This window comes from Podarcis muralis, chromosome 2 (genome assembly GCF_964188315.1).
Source record: "Podarcis muralis chromosome 2, rPodMur119.hap1.1, whole genome shotgun sequence".
Classification (NCBI taxonomy): Eukaryota; Metazoa; Chordata; class Lepidosauria; order Squamata; family Lacertidae; genus Podarcis; species Podarcis muralis.
In genome coordinates, this window is record NC_135656.1 from 86,863,264 (window position 1) to 86,886,422 (window position 23,159).

Sequence of the window (23,159 nt, forward strand, 5' to 3'; positions counted from 1 at the left end):
CTTTGAAGAGCAGAACATCTCCCCTCCAATACTTCATCACAAAGTGCTTTTGAAATTCTCCTTTATTTCAAAAGCATATTGGTATGTAGCATGGAGAAACACAAGGCAATTTTTACCTTGTGCACATGGAATAATTATTCTCTTCCTACAAATACCTGCTTTAAATTGGGACTCCTTCCTAGTCTGCATTGGTTTTAGATGTTTTCTTGTTTGTATGCTTGCCGCCCTTGGCTCCTTTGGGAGGCGGAGAGGGAAACTACTACTACTATTGCTAGTAGGTATAGTCCACCAGGACACAAGCCACAGAGCCATAGGTACTGCATCATGTCCTTAGGTTTCCATTTTTATTTAGATAGCCCTTTGGCCCATAACTTGTAATTTTGTTGAGACAAAATGAGGTTTTAGCTAGTTTTTATTGATGCCTTATCTGCTTTTCTTTTCTTGGTATTTTATTGTTCTTTTGTTGTATTGTTTTTAATTACTGTTAGCTGCTTTGAGTACCATTTGGGGGAAATGTAGACTACAAACCTAACAAGAAATGAATTGTACCTCATTTACATGGCCGTTTCCTTCTGCTCAAGTGTTGTAGTTTCAGTGGTTTTGTTGATATTAAGAAGGGTGTTCCTAAATATTAACAGTGCAATCATTTGTATGTCTACTGAGAAGAAAGGCACATTGAATTCAATGAGACTTATTTCCAGGTAGGTGTGCACAACAGCGGTGGGCAACTTGTGGCCCTCCAGATCTTGCTGGACTACATCAGCCCTAAGCATTGGCCAATTTATGATGGGACTGATGAGAGATGACGTTCAAAAGTATTCAGAGAGCCACAGGTTACCCTTCCATAGTTTATATGTTTGCAGTCCAAATGTGATAGCCATTGCTTGCATACCTTTGCAACCTCACAACTGTGTTTTAGGAAGAACTACTACTCCTTACTGAATTCTCTGGAAACATGGGTGCAACTGGTGAAAGAGGGCCTTGATACCTTATCTGAGTCTTGAAATTATGCATCTCCGCTTAATGCAGCAGATATATGATGTTGAACTGTTGCCTTTGTAACCCTAGACATAGAGATTCCTAAACTAGTGAATATTACATGTTCACCTGTAATACCAACAAGCCTTACTTATGTGTGTAATTTCATATGTTCTTCTGCTTTCTTTCTTTTTTAAAAAAAATCAGGAATAGGTTATGCTTCCATAGTGATCGTGTCGCTTTTGAATGTGTATTACATCATCATCCTGGCTTGGGGACTGTACTATCTATTCCACTCTTTTACGAGTAAGCTGCCTTGGGCTTTCTGCGACCAAGAGTGGAACACAAAAAACTGCATAGAAGACACTCTCAGGAAGAACAAAACCCTCTGGTTGTCACTGAATACCACTAACTTCACTTCTCCTGTGACAGAGTTTTGGGAGTAAGCAATTTTAATTGTTGCTCTTTGGAGAACTTTATAAAAGACATAGAACATAGAGTAAAATGGTGACTGACTAAAATTGTAAGGGGAAGTATGGGGTATTACCTACTTCTGTAGGAGTTTTGGATTATTATTACGAATTTTTTATTGTTACGAATTTAAATTATTGTCTTAGGATATTTGGGTCATGTTTTAACATCTCTGTTTACTGTTCTGGATTCTGCAAGGAGGAAGGGCAGAGTATAAGAATAATAAAAGAATAAGTCAGGTTATAGAGTCACAGAGACAATGCACACACCTGATATTCCTGTTTTGATTATGTGATTTAGCCCTATTCAAATAAAATTTCACGTTGACTCTGTGAAAGATGGCCTTGATTCACCATGCATTTTATACAGATATTTAACTTAATCATTGCACAAGTAATGTCATCTATGTGGGAGGTATTTGTTAACTTATTACACAGAAAGGCCTTAACAAAGAACTTTGCATTTTACATTAATTTTTAAAAATAACTTTTTATTGGGGTTTGGGTTTTTTTTGCATCTTACATTAATGATAAACGTTCAGTAATCTTATAACTACCATATGTTATATGTATTAACAGATTGAGGTCAACTGCACTGCCCTGAGCTAGCTAATAAGTTACATAACTCAGAATAATATATGTTGCCTTGTAAATATGTAAACCTCTTTATCATGTGTTAATTCACTTAAGTTTGGTACATTCAGAAGACAACCGTCCTACTGTGAATTAAATAATCCTTAGGAGCTGTTACAATGCCTGAATTATGAAGCCTAGTGCTCTTTATTAGGTGGAATGTTCCCTGAAATCTTTATCAGTTGTACTTGCTGAACACTAAACTTCTCAGGCATGGTTGGCTTTATTGAAATGTTCACCTTGGTATGCTAAGTGACATCTTCCTCTTAGCAGTGCTGCTGATTGTGCATTGGAGGCCATCATTATATCTTATTTGAGCTAATGGTCTGTGTAAATCTCATGCTTGTTTGAGCAGCAGTCATAGGGGATAAGCAAATCTGGCTTTATTTCCAGAGTCTTACCTCTTGGGATTACATCACATGCTTTGATTTCTTAGTTGTGAAGATTTTATTTCATAGTATATGGTTGCAAACATAATGAAACAGTAAGAAGCAGGGGGCAATTACCAGTAAACAAGAACTTTGATTGTTCCCTGCTACCAACCAAAAGCTTATAAGTGCTTAGGACTCAGCAGGCTTGGTTCATGTGAAATCTCAGGAAGCTGATCACATGCTTCAGACATGCAGATCTAATAAGAGCTGAATAAAACGAAGCAAAATCCGCTTTTGGCTCATGTACACTTGATGCTAGCCATAAATCTAGCAAACTGTTTTTGCTCTTTTCCTTCTTATGAGTGAGATCCTTGGGAACAGCTAGTTTATTATCCTCCATTTCTATTTTAAACAGTTCTTCATCTTAGCTGAAATGGGACACGCTTCAGAAGTTACACAACTCCCCTAGTTCTGTGTTTTGTTTACTTATTAAAATGGATGTCTGTGTGATTATAGTGCTGTGATAGAAGCAGGTTGCTATCCTGTTCCCTTACCCCCCCCCCCTTAACTAAATTTATCTAAAATAATGGATTGATTTGTTTACAATTCAAGGCAATATATAACAAAGTTGGAGAGGTTTGTGTATTTATACCTTCCCTGCACAACAGAAATTACTAGTTATGAGTAGAAATACTAAGAAGTTGTAAAGGTGGGTTTGTGGGTTGATTTTTTTTTATTTTAAAAAACCAGTTCTTCTCATTAGTTTTAGAGTAGCCCCATCAGATTCAAAGAGCATGCGCACGTGTACATGGCACCAAACCGGGAAGTGACCCGGAAATGTCACTAAAGGGGCGGAATGGAATACTTTACGTGGGCCCCGCTGACATGCTTAGGAGTCCAGAATGTAACCCCTGTGCAAAGCAAGGATTGCCTGTAGACAAATGGATTCAGTTCCAAGTATTCCAGAGTGAACAGAATAGTTTTAACAAGCTGAGGGATAATTATCACTCCCAGCTCTTTGGAAGACTACAAATAGAACAACGGGCCTTTCCCATGTGTCCAGTTAATCTGTTTAGGCAACATGGGAAGTAGCATCATTCTGCTTTTAAAGACTGGTTCTTGTGAAGCAGCTGTTCAGTTTGTTTTATCATAACTTTTGTCTTGTTTCTTTCCTTTTTTTTTATCCTTTAAGGCACAACGTATTGAGCTTGTCTTCAGGAATTGATGAGCCTGGTGTTGTCAAGTGGGACCTGGCACTATGTCTCCTCCTTGTCTGGGTGATATGTTTCTTTTGCATTTGGAAAGGTGTAAAGTCCACTGGGAAAGTAAGTGCTCTCAGCCTTTCCCTTTGCAATTATAACTGCCTTGTTTCTTGGAGTGCTGGTATTGGCAAGTCCAAAAAGAAAATGTTCTCTTTGGATCCAAGTTCCTCTCAGTCCCACAGTGCATCTCAAACTGGGGGGGAACGTGAACAAACTTCCAAGCTTGCTCAATCTTCCCCCCACTTTTTTGCTCCATAGTTTCCAATAGAGGGAAAATGAGGTGTTAAAAAGGCCAGAGAAATTCAAAACATTACTCTGCCTTAACTTCTGTTCGATACCAGCAGGGCATAATCTGCCTTTGAATTTCACCCTCTTTACACACATATACTTTAGCATTATAGCCAAAGTGTTTAAATAGGTTCAGAAATTTGTTTTATGCAGTGGTTTTGCGCACTCTCCACATCATCTTGGGCTTAAAATGATTGAATTGCCTTCTTAGCAAAGGCTAGGTTCCCAATGTTATTTTGAACCTTTCCTAGAATCATAGTATTGTAGAGTTGGAAGGGAACTTCAGGGTCATCTAGTCCAGGGGTCAGCAAACTTTTTCAGCAGGAGGCCGGTCCACTGTCCCTCAGACCTTGTGGGGGGCCAGACTATATTTTTTGGGGGGGAAATCACTGAATTCCTATGCCCCACAAATAACCCAGAAATGCATTTTAAATAAAAGCACACATTCTTCTCATGTAAAAACACCAGGCCGGCATCACAAATAACCCAGAGATGCATTTTAAATAAAAGCACACATTCTACTCATGTGAAAGCACGCTGATTCCCAGGCCGTTCATGGGTCAGATTTAGAAGGCTATTGGGCCGCATCTGGCCCCCGGGCCTTAGTTTGCCTGCCCATGATCTAGTCCAACCCCTGCAATGCAGGATTCACAATATGGTTGAAGCCATACTGAGCCCTGCAAATATGCTAGCAGTTTTATTACTGCAGCTCAACATATTCTTTGTTTATCCAAGAATGGAGGATGCATTTATTTATTACGTTGTTTCCTCTGTGAACTCTTTGGCTAGACCCACTGAAAACTTGGAAAAAACTCAGAGTGAGTTCAGAAACTGTCATAACATCTGGCTTCTGTTTTTTTAGTTGTTTCTCCAAGGTCATAGCTGTTGAACATTCTTAGATTTTTTCTTTTTCTTTGAATTGATGAACAGGCCTCTTTGATTTTCCACATTTGTCAACAGTCTACTTCTGGAAGATAATTCCTTGCCCAACAATAATAATTAGATAGCAGTCAGGTCTCCCTTCATTTTAAACATATGTAAAAAGAAAAAAGTACATAAATTTGAATGTCCAACCTCTTTTTTTAAAAAAAAAATAATAATCCAAAAAGCAATTTGCATAGCTCAGTGTTTCTTCTGGCTGAAAATATTTCTCCTACAATTAATTCACATTGGCAAAATATGCTAGGTTGGCTTAGTTTGAAATAATTTCTCAGTAACAATCTTGGGGTGAAAAAGCTGGTGAGTTTTGTTTCTTTAAGTCAGTTTGAGTCACTTGTGGGGAAAAAGTGACTAATTAATGTAGTAATAGTAACAGTTAAAGTTGGTAATTATGATGAACAAAAAAACACTACTTACAAATACTTGTTTAATGTAGAAAAGAAGGGGAAATAACAAAGGCAAGGATTATATTTAAAAGCAAAACAAAATACTTTGGAAAGAAAAATTCAGGAAAAAATTACACACACAGAAATGTAATTTACCAAAAGAAAAGCAGGGCATGATATGGAAGGGTGTTGCATTTAGAGATCAGACTGGCTGCAGAAATTATTATGGTGCAACAGGCTTTGATATCTGCCTGTTAAATCTCTCGAGGTTCACTTAAAAGGCAGGAAGATGCATCTCAGGAGCTTTTATCTTGCTAAACCAATTTCACAAAAACAAAGCTATATTAAAGTAGCAGAGCTGTAATTACTGGGTGGCATCATCTGACCCTATTAGCAGAAGAAAGGAACCAAATAAATATATAAGTTTGAGGCAGATTTCCAGAAGGCACACGTGTACTATGGGACAATCATTCAGAAGTAAGCAAGGGGTACAATTCAGCTAGGGTAATCTCTTGTGCATACTGATTTTATACATCACCTTTTATTTATTCAGTTTGTGTTACAAGACATTCTCAGTTGATCATGCCCAGATTCATCCTTTTTCTGTGCTGGATACAATAGGAACAAAGTTAGGTGCCTTTGATACAGTAGTTCTGTATTTACAACACTGACTGGCAGCATATACTTTCTCTGTCATGATGGATATATACGCATGCAGTTAAGGGGAACCTGCTGTGATCCACTGAATAATGAAAGCTGAGAGCAAACAGGAGGATAAGAATTGAAGATAAGAGATGAGTCCATTTGTAACCTCAAATACCAGGTGTATACAATTAAAATTCTAGCTTTTTATTATCAAAAAGTGATAACATTTATCATTTTTAATACCAGGTTGTGTACATAACAGCAACATTCCCATTCATCATGCTTCTTGTACTGTTAATCCGTGGTGTCACTTTACCTGGAGCTTCAACGGGCATCAAATTTTATCTTTACCCTGACATCTCTCGGCTAACAGATCCACAGGTGGGTTACTAAAAACTGGAAGTGGTGATACTTTTCTTCCTATGCTCTAAACAAAATGTGAGGAGGGCAGTGGGATGATTGTGCAGTAGATTTTCTTGTAATCTTGAAGCAGTCAAAACCTAATTGAAGATTACCTCCATGGTGTTATTCCTTTCCACCGTATCTTGTCAAAAAGGTTATTATTGTTAATGTGTTAATGCATTTTCCATGTGTGTATATCTTTTTATATCAGAAGGATTCTGAGGCTTGTAGACTCTGTCCAAATATAGCATCTCAGCTTTTTTGTTGATATTAGGCTGTGGACAAGGTAAGGGAGATAATTTTTGCTTCAGTCTTTAGCTCTTAAAGGCAGCAAAATTATGGAGCAGCGAACAGAACGGTAAGGAGCACTTGTGAGTATTTGCAAATGTCCATGTCATATGGACGCCCTGGGGGGAAGGCAGTTAAGGACAGTGAAATAAAATGGGAAATGCTGAACACCTTTCACGTTCTTTGTAGAAACTTGCTTCTATGCAAATGTTTGGAAGATAGCACCCTTAGTAAAGCGCAGGAGTATAGCAATTTCTTTTCTTTTTTTGCTCCATCTTCAACTGCTTACAAATTATGTGACAGTTTATTTTATGATCTGGTCAGCCACAAGCTCTACCCCATAGCAATGGGGAAATGCAAAACAGTTAAAGTAGGGTGCGGTGGGGGTGGGGAATGCACATAAGACTATGGTAATATTGTCATACGAGCAGTGAATGAAAAGTAACTTATGATACAAGCCGGATGAAAATGCCATTGAGTACAATCCATCTGGAACACCATTTATAGCAGCATTGAAGTTATGGAAGAGGCTGCTGCTTCTTTCCTGTTCTGATTCGTTAAACTCTTCTCTGTTAGCCTAAGCCAGGGCTGGGGAACCCCTTTCAGGCCAAGGGTCACATTCCCACCTGGGCAGCCTTCTGTGGGGCAGGGGACACGTGCCAGCGGTGGGAGGGGACAGTTGCAAAAGTGGGTGAAGCAACAAATGCAATTTTTATCTTTGTACAGTGGGACTCATTTCTACACACAGCCCTTGCTATCCTCCGTCCAGGAAACCAAGAGGCATTGTCATAGTTCAAAGACATATTCCAACAAAGGGAAAACCCTTAAGAGGGATCTGAAATAGTGCTGGTGGAGGGTATGGCCTTGAGAGTGTTCTAGGGGGTAGACAGAGAGGGCTGGAGGGCAGTGTTTTGCCCTTAGCCATCTGGTGAGGGTCCCTACCACTGGCCTAAGCAGAGCACACTGGAAGACATAGTTAGCCACAACAAGAAAAACCCTAAGAGGTATTGGGAGGGAGCATAGTGCTATCCACCAAAAAGCCTGGGATCCTTAAACCACTGAACTGATCTTGAAATGTATCTTGTGTGTATATTAGTCTGCTGGGATCTACAACGGGTGATTCTCAAAACTGGGACTGTATATATGTAATGCTCTGTTGTTTTTGTTTAAAAGAACTGATTGCGTTTTTATTCACTTTTATGCCAAAATGTTGTGATATGGTATTGAACAGTGTAGGTGCATTCAATGGCTAGCATTTATGAGCGGATTATTTTAAAGAGACGTCTATTGTTGTCACATTGTGGGGTTTGCGTAGTCTGTATTAGCTTTAGATAAATGGCCGGTGCTGGTGCAAAATGCAGCCTTCTAATGGGCCCTTTCGTGTTTTCTTTAGGTCTGGATAGATGCTGGGACGCAAATCTTCTTCTCCTATGCAATCTGCTTAGGTGCAATGACTTCCTTGGGGAGCTACAATAAATACAAATACAACTGCTATAGGCAAGTTTCCTACCAAAGGGGTTTAGTACATGTTAGCTAATTGATGTGTAGGGAACCATGGGTTCAATTTTTTTCTCCAATTAACTTCCTCCATGACATATGTGTGACTTAGGGACTGTTTGCTGCTGGGATGCCTGAACAGTGGTACCAGTTTTGTGTCTGGCTTCGCAATTTTTTCCGTCCTGGGCTTCATGGCACAAGAGCAAGGGGTGGACATTGCTGATGTGGCAGAGTCAGGTACGATGGTGTCGGTGGCAGTGATGGTGGGCACTGCCACCCAGTGTGTGAGCAAAGTAATACAAACCAAATCAACCGCCCCTCTCCCCCTCCCCCCAAAAGGAGATATTTTGAAAAGTAAAATTACTCAGCATTTCAGGAGACAAAGTCTTAATTTATTTCAATGGGTGTGACAGTTCAAAACAAATTGAAAACATGCAGAAACATAAAATGGAATTGAGTTTAAAAGAAATGCCCAGAACAGAGTCAAAAATATGCGAGATGCAAACAGTTTATAAATATATGAACCTCTGTGGTCGCTCTTCATTTGCTTCAGTCAAATTCCTAATAGATATGATCGCCGAAAGCTCCATAGACCCACAGCAAGTGACCTCAAGAGATTATAGCTGTGCTAGGATATGCCTTGAGTTTTATTGCACCATGTATATTTTAGTGAAGGGCCATTGTTTTCCATGACAAGGCTGTATAGAAACTAGAAAGAGAGGAGCCCCCCCTTTTTTTGCACCCTTCCTGCCCTCCCAACATATTTTACATTTGTGCATAGAGCACTTCCATGTACAGGAAACAGTGGATTGATTCCTACACATATTTCCCTGGGATACATGAGCATTAAAAGAACAATATGTCCTTATCTCATTTACTTTCGAACAAAGCATGCATACTTTTCTGGACTTGCCTTGTAACACCTGAGGAAGCACAGCAACTCAAATTAACTATGCCTTCGAAGCCCAGACGTGCTAGACCAAATGCTCTTTTCATTGTAGTCTATGTGAACTTAAAACGATAGCACTTAGACTGGCTGGCAGCAATTTCTGCAACTAGCTAGTAAAAAGGGTATTGTAGAACCCCAGAGGTTTCTGCTGGTCATATCCATTATACACATTTTATTTTTCTCTGAGAGTGCAGGTTTGGCGAGGTTCAAAACAGCTTGAAAAGGCAAGAAATGTGCATCAGCATTGGATGTGAAGCCGTTAAAAGGCTGTGGCTACCCTAATATTAATGCACACCTCAGGCAGCAGACAAAGGTCACCCATTCGGGTGCTGTGGGGAAAACTTGTACTGTGATTTTGCCGTGCCATATTGTCAAACAGATCGGTTTTTCTTCCTATAGTGCCATTTTAATAGTGGTGAGGAATGCCAGTGAAGATTGGTATATTCCCTCAAATTTTATTTTTCTTTATTTAACAAACAAGGCTAGTTCTTCAAGGCAGGCAGGCAGGAAAATGAGGGAGCTGGGAATGGCTATTAACATCCCAATGCAGAGCTTAACCCTGTTGATTTCAATTAGCTTAAGCTTGCTTAAGGCTGCAATCCTGTGCACACATACCTGAGAGCAAACCACACTGAACACAGCAGGTTTTATTTCTTCTGAGTAAGCATGTGCTTGTCAGTCTGTTGAAAGATTGTAGCCATCAGATCTAAATGTTTGATGCCTTAGTCTTACACAGCACTTTTTAAAATGAAAAAGTGGCTAAGGCTGATGTTAACTTAGACTCACTTAGTTCAGTTGGACTTATTTCCAAGTACAAGTGGGTAGGAGATCAAGCCTAAGTAACTTTATGAGCAGATAAGCAACTGCAGGATACAATAGTTGGCCATAGTGAGCTCCATTGAGAGATGAGCCCAGGAAACCAGTACTTTTTAGCTCTGTATGCATAGAACAGCTTGAGGTGAGCATAGTCTCCCCTCCTTTTTTTCTTTTAAAAAAGCTAAAGTATTTTCAAGGGGAAGTGGAGGAACTGGATTCAGTTCTATTTCCCTTCCTAAATAACTGACTGATGCAATTTTTATTTTTTTAAAATAATGTATTCAGTCCCAGCAGTTGGTTCACAAGAGGGAATGATGTGGATAAGACCCATTTGTACATTTTGTTCCTTACCCAGCAAGAGATGTTTGTCATGAGCATAACCTTAAATATGCATTTGCCCCAATGCCACCAATTCAGAGATAAGTGGCTGCACTTAATTTCCATCGAAATCAAGGGCACGTCTAACTTAAATCTCATTTATTTTAGTGGGTCATGCTCAACTAACTTTTCTGAGGTGAAGACCATAGATTCAGGATTGGGGTGCCAGCATTTTTTCATTTTGCTGCACCGATCTGCCTTTCCATTCAGTTTAATGGCATGGAAAATGGAAGGTAGCAGAGGCATTCAGTGGTGAGTGACAAGGACTAATCTGCGGAGAGAATTCTTCTGCTGTACTTTGTAACAGATAAAAGAAGAAAATCAAAGTAGAGCTATAAACTGGAATGCCAGTGTATTTTCTTTAAACAAAAGCTTGTATGAAAAGTGTTGATGTAATATTTTCAGTCATCTTTAAAACTACCCAAATACTTTAAACATAAACAATAGTGCTTTTTGGCTTTTTCATCCCTATATGATTCTTTATTGCACACTAATAAGTGGCACCAATATAAACTGAAAGCTCATCTCATTGTGGTGCATGACTGTCACGTGCCATGGAAATGAGCTTGGTTTTGGCTTCTAGTGGCTCATTCACAGTGCAGATATGGAATAATTGACCAATGATTATTAACAATACTAGTTGAGGGACATTAGCCTTATTTCAGCCAGCATGTTTTCAGAATGAAAAAACAGCAGATATTGCTTTGTATCTTAAAAGAATACTGCCTACTGATAGCAGCAAATTGATTCATTATAGACATTGGGTAAGCCATTAACACAATGCAGCTACCAACCCCTTCATAGAAAGGGATGGAGGATTGATTATTTAGATAGTCAAGTCAGTTTTTCGACTTCCTTTGTTGTGGTATGGAAATGCTTTTTGTTGGCATTGATAGAACTGTGTGGAGGGGTATAACAGCTCCAAATCTGGCCTGTGGAGCACAAATCCCAAACCCTTGAAGGCTATTTTGTTGGTTTTATTTGTCCAAGGAGGGGCTGGGGGTTGCGAAAACAAAGAGAACACGTATGGCATTTCCCCCCTCCTCTGTTCATAAAGGAGCACAAGAACCGGTCATCCTATAACTATGTCTCATTTACACCATAAGCCCAGCTGCTCATCTTCTATCTTATTCACTTTCTGCATGATGCGTGTAGAGTTTGACCTATTCTTGGCATGTTGAGGCAGATGCTGAGACTGAAAGTGGATAAATAATGGCTTTTGAATTTGATCATTGGAGTTCCTGTTCTAGCAATGCATGCTTCTTTGTCAGATAAAGGATCCAAGTGAGTTCCATTCTGGAATCTTCAGTTGGGTTTTGTTTTATCTGAATCGAATCAAGCATCTGTTCTGGAGAGGCAGAGGGGGTCTTGCCTTTGAGAATGAGCTGCTTACTTACTATATCTTCTCCTCTTTCTCTCCCTTTATTCCTTTAGGTCCAGGCCTGGCCTTTATTGCCTATCCGAAAGCTGTGTCCATGATGCCACTCCCAACTTTTTGGGCTATTCTTTTTTTTATTATGCTTCTGTTGCTTGGCCTGGACAGCCAGGTGAGTAACCATAGCAACAAACACAGCATCCATACTGTATGATGGAAAATTTAACAATGTAATTGGGTTTGTTGCATTTTCTGCTCTGGGAAAATGCATCATAAATGTTGCAGAAAAGGATTGCTTCATTCTCTAGCAGAGAAAGGATAACAGCTGTTAATCAGTGTTAGCCTATGCACTGTTTTGAAGTGTATGAAGTGGCTAATTAAGTTATTCAGGAAGTTTCCAGCTAAATCAGAAAGGGACAAAGCGATCCTTGGGATGTGGGGTTGAGTACCCTTGCATGTCCTGCCTTTCATGAGGTCTCTTACAGTTCAGCACCCTTGAAAACTGAAACCATGGATAAGCTCTCTTTTAAAACAGTTAGACTAAATGTGCAGTACACATTGGTGGTGGTGTTGTTCCTTGAGGAAATGGATGGCTGCCCCGCCTCCCCAAAGAGACCTATTTATATGACGCAAATAAATCTGTTAATAATTTGTAGGCTATTGCTAGTTGCACAGATGTACCAGGGATTTAGGGGGTATTTCATTGAGTTGGTTTAAGAATTTAAACTAACAAGGTTCTATTTATTCCTTGGGAAAGTAGCTTTAACATGAAATAAATCTATTTGACAGGGGCAGAAAGTTTACTGAATTCAAAACCTCTCATATGAGCAGCGATTAGTGGAGTTTTCCCTCTGGCTGTTACTCACTTGATCTCTTAAATTGGCAAAGCATTCCATTTGTTCTAAATGGCTCTTTAGTGCTTAATCTTTGAACTCCAGTGAGTGACTTTTAATCACTTCCAAATTGAATGTTAAAACATGCTTGGTGCTGTGGTTCTGCAACCAAGTACTTATGTAAATTGAGGGTTGCCTAGTAATTTTAAGTCATTTCTCACTGTGTCGAATAATTAAAACTAATTGGAGCACTTAATGTTTTGTTTGCTTTTGGAGCGCTGTCAGGCAGGATTTTGGAATGCTAGAATAGCTTAGGAGCAAGCTAGACTATAGTTGTATTGCAACAGAAGAAGAAAAAAACTTCTGGAAGTGTACTGTATTTTAAGGCCCTGGGTTAAAGAAAGATTTTAATACATTAGCTTGTGAGTTAGCCTTACAGAGCACAGTACTAGTGCAACTGTTGCTTGTTAGCAGAAACAAATATGTGTTATGTGTAAAGAAAATTGCTTATATTCCCATGCATAATAAACTGAAAGAAGAAGACAGGGACTTATTTTTAAATGCTTGGGAGGAGGACATTCTAAGTGCAAAACCCCAGCTGGACACCACTCACAGGCTGTAACCTTGACTTGTTGAAAGGTTAAGCAAGTAAATGGATTCAGCTTCTCCAGGGAGAGTGCCAGCACTGTTTCCAAGGGATGCCTTTTATGAAAGAATGGAACACATTCATGGCAGTTGTTCAGGGTTCTTTTTTCTTTCCTTCTCTGCCAGTTTGTTGAAGTTGAAGGACAGATCACGTCATTAGTTGATCTGTACCCATCCTTCCTAAGGAAGGGTTACCGACGGGAAATCTTCATCGCTATAATATGTTTCGTCAGCTATCTTCTGGGACTATCTATGGTGACTGAAGTAAGTGAGACGAGCTGGTGTGGGTTTGCTTGGGTTTTGATTTCATTCTGTGAAAGTACAGTGCAAGAGGGAAGCAATCCCAGTTCAATGGCAGAGCACAGGCTTTGCATGTGAAAAGGGCCCAGGTTGATTTCCTGCATCTCCAGTTAAAATAAAATTGGGAGAACTTTTCCTTCTGAGAGTTTCAGAGAGCTGGTAGCAGCCAGAGCTAACAGTACTGGGCTGGATATACAAATAGTTTGGCCTGAGCATAGGGGAAATTCCTTGGTACCTAAGAGAGGAGCCTGGCTCTATAAAACGGTTACTCTGTTGTTGTCATTGTTTTTTAAAGCAGAAAGAACAGCTGAGAACTGATTTATCCAAATCTTTCATTTCTCTAAGTTCGCCAGTGGTGTCAATGTAAGGCCATGCCAGTTGTAGCCCTGTGTATTATTAGTGCTGCTTTTATCCAGCACTGCATTTCCCCCAAGCTTATTCTTATAGAAGAACCTAGACAGTGCTCCATTGTGCTGTAGATCTGGAGTAAACAAAGCTAGACAGATGTGAAACATGTGGGAAATGGTGCAGGTTGAAGCCTATCTCATTATATTTGGGGCTTCGAAAGCACGTCAAAGTGCAAGTAGATAAATAGGCATCGCTCCGGCGGGAAGGTAAACAGCGTTTCCATGCGCTGCTTTGGTTCGGCAGAAGCGGCTTAGTCATGCTGGCCACATGACCCAGAAGCTGTACGCCGGCTCCCTCGGCCGGTAAAGCGAGCTGAGTCCCGCAACCCCAGAGTCGTCCACACCTGGACTTAACTGTCAGGGGTCCCTTTACCTTTACTAGAGAGGCTTATAGAAGGTGCTAGAAAATGGAGCAGAGGGAAATACAGTGCATGAAAGGAAAATATCATGCTAAGGGAAAAGCAGTGTCAGCCCATATATAAGGAAGCTCCTTAGTAAGCATTGCTTCCATATATTTTGGTCTTGTTATAGCAATTTCCGTTGAACACCAATTGTTTTCTCCCACCATATTTTTCTTGTGAGAGCCCATCCTAAAATACTATCCTTTAGAAAGGAAATAGCTCAGTGTTGGAGTAGAATAAGCTAAATGGCTTAATTTTGGTCAATCACAATCTCTTTCAAAAATGCCTTCTATATAAGAAATAAGTGCATGTTCTGGGGAGGACAACAGCATGTGCTTATAACTCCCCAACAGTTGATTGACAGTTGTATTTGCAGATGAGTAATCTTCTCCAGAGTGAGTCATAGATGTGAAGGATAGGGATGAAGGTCATCTTGCTTGCCACAGGTTTCCTTTGTGGTTTATTAATAGCACTTGTTTCTTTTTCTCTCTTGCTCTTTTTCAGGGTGGCATGTATGTGTTTCAACTCTTTGACTACTATGCAGCTAGTGGTGTATGCCTTTTGTGGGTTGCATTCTTTGAATGCATTGCTGTAGCCTGGGTTTATGGTGAGTAAGTTGTAAATATCTGGCCTGGTATTTTTCCTACATGAACAACTAAACATTGCAAGGTCTTGGAAGATTAGGCCGTTGGAGCCCAGGAGTTGGGATTGTGAGGGAGGCAGAGCTAAAATAGGGGTCTAAGTGACAAATATAATTTTTCTTACTTTGCTTCCTGAGATGCAGTCCTTGATAGGGTGAAAAAAAGTTGTTATATGACAGGCATGTCCAACAGGTAAATTGTGATCTACTGGAAGATCGTGGGGTGTTCCTGGTAGATCTTTGGCCCCTCAGAGATATCCTCCCCCCCAAAAAAAAAGGGAGGAGGAAGCTGAACAACTGTGGCTTAAAGCTCAACAACTTTTGCCCCATCCAACGACAATGGGTAGATCACTGCCAGGTTTTTTTTATACTGTGAGGAGATCACAGTCTATTGGGAGTTGGGACGTCCCTGCTATATGGGAACAGAGTTGGTGAATGTGAAGCTAAGAATCACTTTCCTAATTGAAACAGCATATTGGCTTTCTTAGGAAGTGAGCCTGAGTCCCAGCCTTGAAAAATGAAGTAGTGTCTATAATACACATTACAGTATGAGAGACATTGGCTGAATCAAGCTGGATGCAGTGGTTGGTTTGGGGAACTTTCAAAAAGTATCTCTCTTTTCCAAAAGCAAGATTTTCAGGGGGCAGTTGAAAAGGCATGGCTGGGCTTATTGAGAGGAAAGTTAATGGGGCTTGGCCACTGTACCAGTGTTCCCTTTTGCTATGCTGCTCTGTGACAATGAAAGTGCTGCACTGCAGCACAACAGGGAGCATCTGCCCAGATATACTTTGCATGTTCATCTGAGCGCAGATGTTGCCTGTGCCTGTGCTGACACAATTAGAAGTGGTCTGGAACTGCAGAGGGAAGGCGGTGCAACTTCTGTTGCCTTCGGCACTACATAGCCAACTCTGAATGGGTCTGGCTTGCCATCACTTTTACAGTGTGGTGTCTTTTTAGTTGCATCCCATTGTGAAGGAGAAATCATAAGTTTAACTTTTAAAGCTGAAAAAAAAATTCCTGGACCAGTAGCAGACTGGGGAAGAATCACTGTTTTAACAGGCACAAAGGAAGTGTAAGATAGAAGGTGTGGGTTTTTCAGCACTCTTTTCAGGCTTCTTGAAAACACACTTTTTATTTCAAAACTCTGGTCCACATAAGTGTGGGAATCAGCCCTACTGAGGTCAAAAAAGAACAAATTTCTTTCTGTTTGGTATGATGTTAGTGTTTATGTTAAACATAGCCTGTCTCCCTAGTCCTATCCCTCCCAGCCTATAAATGGCTGTGGATAATACAATAAAACTATGGTTTGCTGGATCTGCAGCTCATCCCCCTGGAAATTAAGTGATATTCATGTTGATATTTTTAGAAACTTGTTATAATTTCTATTATAATAAAGGTTTGAAATGTATTACTGGTATCTCTGCCCCCCCCCCCCTGTACCTGTTTTCTGTGATGGTTTTGTTCTACACTTGATTTTGCATTTAATAAAAAAGAATTTTAAAAAGTGGCATAGCTCCCATTATGAGGTTAGAGCCAAAGCAGGCGTCTCATCCAGGCCAGTAACATTCCCTTTCCCTTTTGTCGAACTCTAGGCGCTGATAATTTTTACGATGCCATTGAAGATATGATTGGTTACAGGCCCGGTCCCTGGATGAAGTGGAGCTGGATTATAATCACACCAGTTCTCTGTGTGGTGAGTGCTTGAAACAGCTTGGCTAAAACATGGTTTTGCATTTGTAGTAGACTTTGTTGCTTTATTATTTTACTCCTCATCTTCTCCAACAGTAGCTTCATGAATTAAGATACAGAGTTAAAATGTATAATGTGTAAAGGAATTGCTCCCATGTTAAAACATCTCCACTGGCATTCCATTTTTTTCCATGGCCACATAAAACTGCTGGACTTTTGCATGTAAAGCCATCAGTTGGGGAACCTAGAAGACCATTTTTCTCCCACTTGAAACTGCCTACCAATTAAGATCTTTTTCAGAGGCCTTCCTGTGGACCACTCTGCTGCAGCTAACAGAAGTGGCTTTTAATGTATTCATAGGGTGCCCAAATGATGAAATTTTCATCCCACACATCATCACCATCATCATTAATAATAATAATTTCTGTACCGCCCTTCATCTGAGGATCACAGGGTGGAAGGCACCCCCTGCCACCGAAGCTGCCTGAGCCTCAAGCAACAACAATGAACCCAGAAGCACCCCAAAGCTATGTGCCTGTTTGCCTGGCACTCTATTAATTACCTTTTTTTCTCTAGGCAAAGTCCATCCTATTGCAAAGGAAGAATAAGAAGTACACTCTTAAGCACACTCATGAATCTTCTTTTGCAGCCACTGCTTGAATTCAGAATGTGAAAGTTGAAGCTGGAGCTGCGAAAAAAGAAGCATGGACGCCCTTAGAATGTGCTTCTAGTGCCTCTTTTTGCAGTCCCTACTTGAACTTCCAGTCACCTGGCTGTCCTACTCAGCTGTCCAAGTGGCCTGTGGAAGGGTTTTTATCTTACTGGTGGCTGTGTAGAGCTGCATTTTTGCTGCTTTCAGTTTTGTAAGCTGCCTTGAGGGCGTTTGCAGCAAAAGGCAGACTATAAATTCTATAAATAAACATGCAGTAAGCAGAACAGTAATCAAGCATTGTTTGAAGGCATTGGAATGCGATGGGCCGTTGCCATTAGATGGTTCCTCAAGCTATTTCAGTTAAACTTTATATACTTTAGCACACAGGAAGCGTGAGAGAGAAGTGGCTCTATAATACTAGTATTTTGAGATGGCTTGCTCTGCAGGCTTACCAAGAAGAAAGCCCCACTGAACACAGCAAGATCTGCTTCTGAGTAAACATGAACAAGATTGCACTGCATATTGCACAAAGCCTAAAAGGTGGAAGCATTCATGTCAAGTGAAAAGAAGTAGGGCAGTGCTATGATGAATACATCAAAGCCTTCTTGTTCTTTTTGGTGTATAGTAGTGCAGCACAGGAGTAGCCAGCACTCCCAGTGGTGTGTCTGTACACGGGGCTTATTTCCCTGTCGCCTCTTTCCCCCACCCCAACATAACACAGCTGCCAGAAGGCTTGGTGTGCACCCCATCAGCTGCTCCTGGTGTGCAGCATGCTACACTTTTTCACTTTTGGTTCCACAGAATATACAACAAAACAACACTCTTACTGAATGGGGAAAGGATGCAGAACAAATTTGGCATCCCCTACCCCTGCACCTTGCCAACAAAGGTCCGTATAGTTAAAGCCATGGTTTTCCCGGTAGTAATGTATGGAAGTGAGAGCTGGACCATAAAGAAGGCTGATTGCCGAAGAATTGATGCTTTTGAATTATGGTGCTGGAGGAGACTCTTGAGAGTCCCATGGACTGCAAGAAGATCAAACGCATCCATTCTTAAGGAAATTAGCCCTGAGTGCTCACTGGAAGGACAGATCCTGAAGCTGAGGCTCCAATACTTTGGCCACCTCATGAGAAAAGAAGACTCCCTGGAAAAGACCCTGATGTTGGGAAAGATGGAGGGCACAAGGAGAAGGGGATGACAGAGGACGAGATAGTTGGACAGACATGAGTCTGACCAAACTGTGGGAGGCAGTGGAAGACAGGAGTGCCTGGCGTGCTCTGGTCCATGGGGTCACGAAGAGTCGGACACGACTAAACGACTAAACAACAACAACCCCTGCTATTACCAATTATTACCATAATCTCTAGCAGTGTGATTCCAGGGGCAGAGGAAGTGCTAAGGGGGTGTACTTAATGGAAAGGAAGCAATGAGGTAGATGTTGTTTTCTGAATCTCAAGTTCCAAAAAAGAAGTGGAGAAAGCTTTTAAAATGTCATTTTCTCCCACTCCACAGCTTCTTGTAAACACACACTTAGGCATGTGCAGAGTTAGGCATGAAAGCAAATAACAACTACAAAACTACAGCAGAAGCTCAACTTTTGTCAAGCTTATCTGTTGTCAAGCTCGTGTTTTTTTCTGTCGACTGTACATTCATTGGATACTGTAAATCCATGCAGCTACTAGTGTCAGTAGCAGAAAGGTGCATACAGTTCTTCCAACAAATCTTCAACCTGTCTGTTTTGTTTTGTTTCTTTTCCTAATGCAGGGGTGCTTTATCTTTTCTCTGGCCAAGTATACACCACTGACCTACAACAAGGTGTACATATATCCTCAGTGGGCCATTGGCCTGGGGTGGATTCTTGCCCTCTCTTCTATGGTCTGCATCCCGCTTGTAATGCTTATCCGTATTCTACAGTCCGATGGCTCTCTCATTGAGGTAAGTCAACAACCTGGAAGCGCATAAGAATGCACACTGGTCCTCACAAGCTTTTTTCTCCGCAGCTGCCTTCCCAGCCTCAACTTCAGTGCTTTGCTGCAGGAACCAGGCTATTTCCAGTGCACATACATCATTTCTACGTCTACAAAAGTTTTTCCTGGTCATTCATTCAATGGATAGGGCAATTTTACAGGCTCTGTTATTTTGGTGCATTCACAATGCTTAAAACAAGGCATAGCAGAGTTCCTCTGTTGAACTGGACAAGGTTCAGTGCAATTAAATAAGATGCCTGTTGCTTTAGTCATATTTACATTCTGGAAGAGAATACAGGTGCTCAATAATTTTAGCTTCTGGACAGCTGAAACACGGCCAGTACAGAGCGAAGTTAGAAATGCATGGGATTGTAGTATTTGCTAAAAGAACTGGTGTCCATTTACAAACCACAAAGCCCTCTCTATCCAAGTTGATTCCTCTAAGCCAGTACAGTAATTTCCAATCTTTTCCAACCTGGGACCTTATTTAGCCCAAACATCCTTTTGAAGACACGCTTCCTAATTCTTTCAATCTTACATTTGTATGTTGGTAGTGCTGCTGTGGTCATGATCATCCAGTGGTCATGATCATCTAGTTAAAGAAGACCAATATTCTAAGAATTATCCAAATGGGGGCCCTCTGCTTGCCTCTCACACCATTTCTTAAAGGGACTTCTTTGCAATAGTACTTACTGGAGTGGAAATAGGTAAAGGGACCCCTGACCATTAGGTCCAGTTGTGACCGACTCTGGGGTTGCGGCACTCATCTCGCTTTATTGGCTGAGGGAGCCGGCGTACAGCTTCCGGGTCTACCCAGGTATAAAATGCCCAGACTCTAGCACATAGGAAGTGTGCAAGCATTTGGTACTGTAATAATCAAATGCACAGAAACAGTAACCAGGCAATAATATAGGCCTTTTTATTAATATATTTTTAATTTATTATCAGTTTTTAAACAGCATGTATTTTAAATAATAACACTCAAATATATTCATTCTAATAAATAGTTTACAATCAGGCATTAATACAGTTAACTTACTAATTCCTTCATTGTGTTATGCAACATGTAGCAGACTTTCCCCCCAGTATAGGACTTCTATTTGCATATATTTCTAAAGGGGCAAGTTTCAAATATTTATCCTTTTTAAATAAATCCAGGACTCATCTATTTTGTGCTATTACTATTTTGCCTGAGTATAAGAGTTGCATGAGTAGCAGTCCTCTGCCTAGTTGCTATACTGGAATCTCAGACAAGTCAGCCTAGCTTTTGATGATTGTACTTTGACAAGAGCCCTAGTAAAGACATGAAGATCCACCTGTGGGGTCCACATGTTGAGTGTGCAGCCTCCCTTCCGGGTGCTGCACCATAGATGGGCATCCTAGCTACATAGTGTGCTGTGTGGAAGGATCTGGCCTGCATCAGCTGCACTACTGAGTTAAGAGAGCCACCTAGTGGAAGCAGTAATTTGTCAGTACCTCAGGTCTAAGTGATGCTCACAGCATATTACTCACACCAGCTTTCCCCAAAACCTTTCTTCTGTGTTGCCTTCTTGTTCTTTGCATTATCACACTTTCTCCCAGTAACAAAATCAGTTTTCTGATCTCATCTCGTCTCATGAGCAGTGGCTTGGACGTTCAAACTAAATCCACTTCATGGTCACGAACCAACATTTTTGGCATTTGAACTGTGAATACATAAGAGCAGCCCTGCCAAATCATACCAAAGGCATATGTATTTCAACACTCCCCTCCCCCCCCAAAGTCAGATCCTTGCAGGAAACCCACAAGCAGCGCCCTCCTTCATTTGTTCACTAGTGACTTGAATAACTCAGAAGCATGGTGTCTCTGATCCCGAGGAAGCATACAGGCATCGTGATGGGTAGCCACTGATAGCCCTACCTTCCCTCAATGGGTCTAATCCCTTTTAAAAGCCATCTAAGGTGGCAGCCACTGTGCCGCTGACATTTTGCAGCAGCCAATTCCCTCACTTAGCAACGTGCTGTATGAAGAAATACTCCATCTCCTTTGTGCCAAATCTATTCAGTTTATTGATTACCCTTCACCATAAGGTCCCAGGACAGGTTATATCCATTTAAAATGCAATATTTGAAAACAGGCTACCCATTAAGTTCTCTTGGATGACACTGTGTGTGTGTGTGTGTGTGTGTGTGTGTGTGTGTGTGTGTGACTGAGTGAGTGAGTGAGTGAGTGAGTGTGAAAGAGATAGGTCTCTCCTCTTTTTCCACACTATGCATCATTTTACACAACTCTGTCATGTCTTCTCTGACCTTTTTTTCTAAACCAGAAAACCCCAGTTGTTCTAATCTTTCCACATAGCGGAGCTGTCCTTTTCTATACCCTTTCCTGTTCTACAATATTCCTCCCCCCCCCTTTTTTTTTTGAGATGCAGCAACCAGAACTGTTGGCATTGGCTTGTGTTCATTGCAGTGCTACTGCTAAGGTGCTGTCAGCACAAGGATTTTCCTGCATGATGGGACCTTCTTCCCTTTTGCCTCCCCCTGATCTTTTCTGGGGGTTGCCCCAACCCTCCAGAGCTGTTTTGGGAACAGCACAGGAGGAGGAAGGAATTAATGTGGGAATCCTTGTACTAGCTTCTGCTGGTGGAATGGGTTTGCTGAATATGACCCAGTGTGCTATTTCAAGTGTGCTACATCATACGTATTGGTATTATAATACCGGCAGTTTTATTTTCAGCCCCTTTCCTAACAATTCATAGTATGATATTCAGTTCTTTTCTACAGCTGCTGCAGGCTGAGTTGATGCATATCTACCATAACCTCTCCCCACCTCACCCCTGCCGGTGATTTTTTTCTGGTCATTACTGCCAGTTCAGTCATATACGTTTGGATTCCACTAAATTGTGTGCATAGAACAAGGTCCACTCATGCAATTATGCTTCCATCTCCTCTTCCCACATGCCCCCCCATCTGCTCTGGAGCATTGGGGAAGCCCTCAGAACAGGTTTAGGGGGCATCTGGTTGGACTCTGCTTATGTTCTTATAAGGAGAGGAGGGAAAATCAGCCCACATTCATGTATCTGTAAAGTTAGGCTTTTCACTCCAATTTTTCACTCCATAAGGATCTGGAAGCCTTTTCAAATACAATGTTTCCCTTTCTCTCTTTCCAGAGGGTGAAGACAGTGGCTGCCCCTCGTGAGATAACTCGGTGGGAGAAAGAAACAGAGAGTGCTGCCCCCTTCTGCCCTCCTGGAATGGCCAATGGAGAACTGATCAAGCCAACTCATATCATCGTGGAGACAATGATGTGAGCTCTCTCTATGAGAGGAAGACGCCTGCTTTAAAACTGCCGTTTACTAACCATAGAATCTCTCATAGGACCAGGTTTACAGAGCTTTATATTTGCACTAGGATTTATTTTTATTTCTCACAGAGAAAGTTATTTTTTGTGTGTTCAGTTTTTATTTTTTAATATTTTGTAAAGTAAATCACAGTGGATGCCTCTCGCTCTATTTAGAGGCAGAGCTTTCATATCAAATTAGGCACACTGCAGGAATTTACTAATTTTCTCTCTCTCCACACAACATATCTATCTAACACCTATTCATGATACCACTTTACCACTTGAGTTGATTTTCTTGCCAGCAATATATACATGGGCTGCAATCCTATGCACATTTTCTTGGGATTATGCCCCATTGAACACAGTGGGACTTACTTCTGAGTAAACATATATAGGATTATGCCAACACACAACATATATAAATATATGCATATACACGTTTCAAATTTCTTTAGGTGCTGGTGTGGTTGCGAACAGGGTAAAACCAAAACTTAAGAAAGTGAATATCTCACTGGAGGCATTTGCTTTTTTAATGCTTATGTTGTTTTAAGAAACTGGTTTTCAAAGGTGTGGCACTATCTTCCTCTGGTTCAAGTGGGGAGAATTAAAGCAGGAAAGGGTACATGC

At 40.9% G+C, this 23,159-nt stretch overlaps 1 protein-coding gene across 4 annotated transcripts in view; it reads left to right on the forward strand.

Annotated features, from left to right (window-relative positions):
* Positions 1-22,642, forward strand: part of SLC6A6 (solute carrier family 6 member 6) — a 52,623-nt gene extending 29,981 nt beyond the window's left edge. For all 4 annotated transcript variants that reach the window (XM_028719248.2, XM_028719249.2, XM_028719247.2 and 1 more), the window contains 11 exons: positions 1,186-1,420; positions 3,645-3,777; positions 6,219-6,353; positions 8,056-8,159; positions 8,272-8,396; positions 11,737-11,849; positions 13,282-13,419; positions 14,768-14,870; positions 16,496-16,596; positions 19,009-19,179; positions 22,360-22,642. In XM_028719248.2, coding sequence (XP_028575081.1) covers positions 1,186-1,420; positions 3,645-3,777; positions 6,219-6,353; positions 8,056-8,159; positions 8,272-8,396; positions 11,737-11,849; positions 13,282-13,419; positions 14,768-14,870; positions 16,496-16,596; positions 19,009-19,179; positions 22,360-22,500 — 1,499 coding nt within the window. In that variant the 3' untranslated portion in view covers positions 22,501-22,642. The remainder of the gene's footprint in view (positions 1-1,185; positions 1,421-3,644; positions 3,778-6,218; positions 6,354-8,055; positions 8,160-8,271; positions 8,397-11,736; positions 11,850-13,281; positions 13,420-14,767; positions 14,871-16,495; positions 16,597-19,008; positions 19,180-22,359) is intronic.
* The last annotated feature ends 517 nt before the right edge of the window (positions 22,643-23,159 follow it).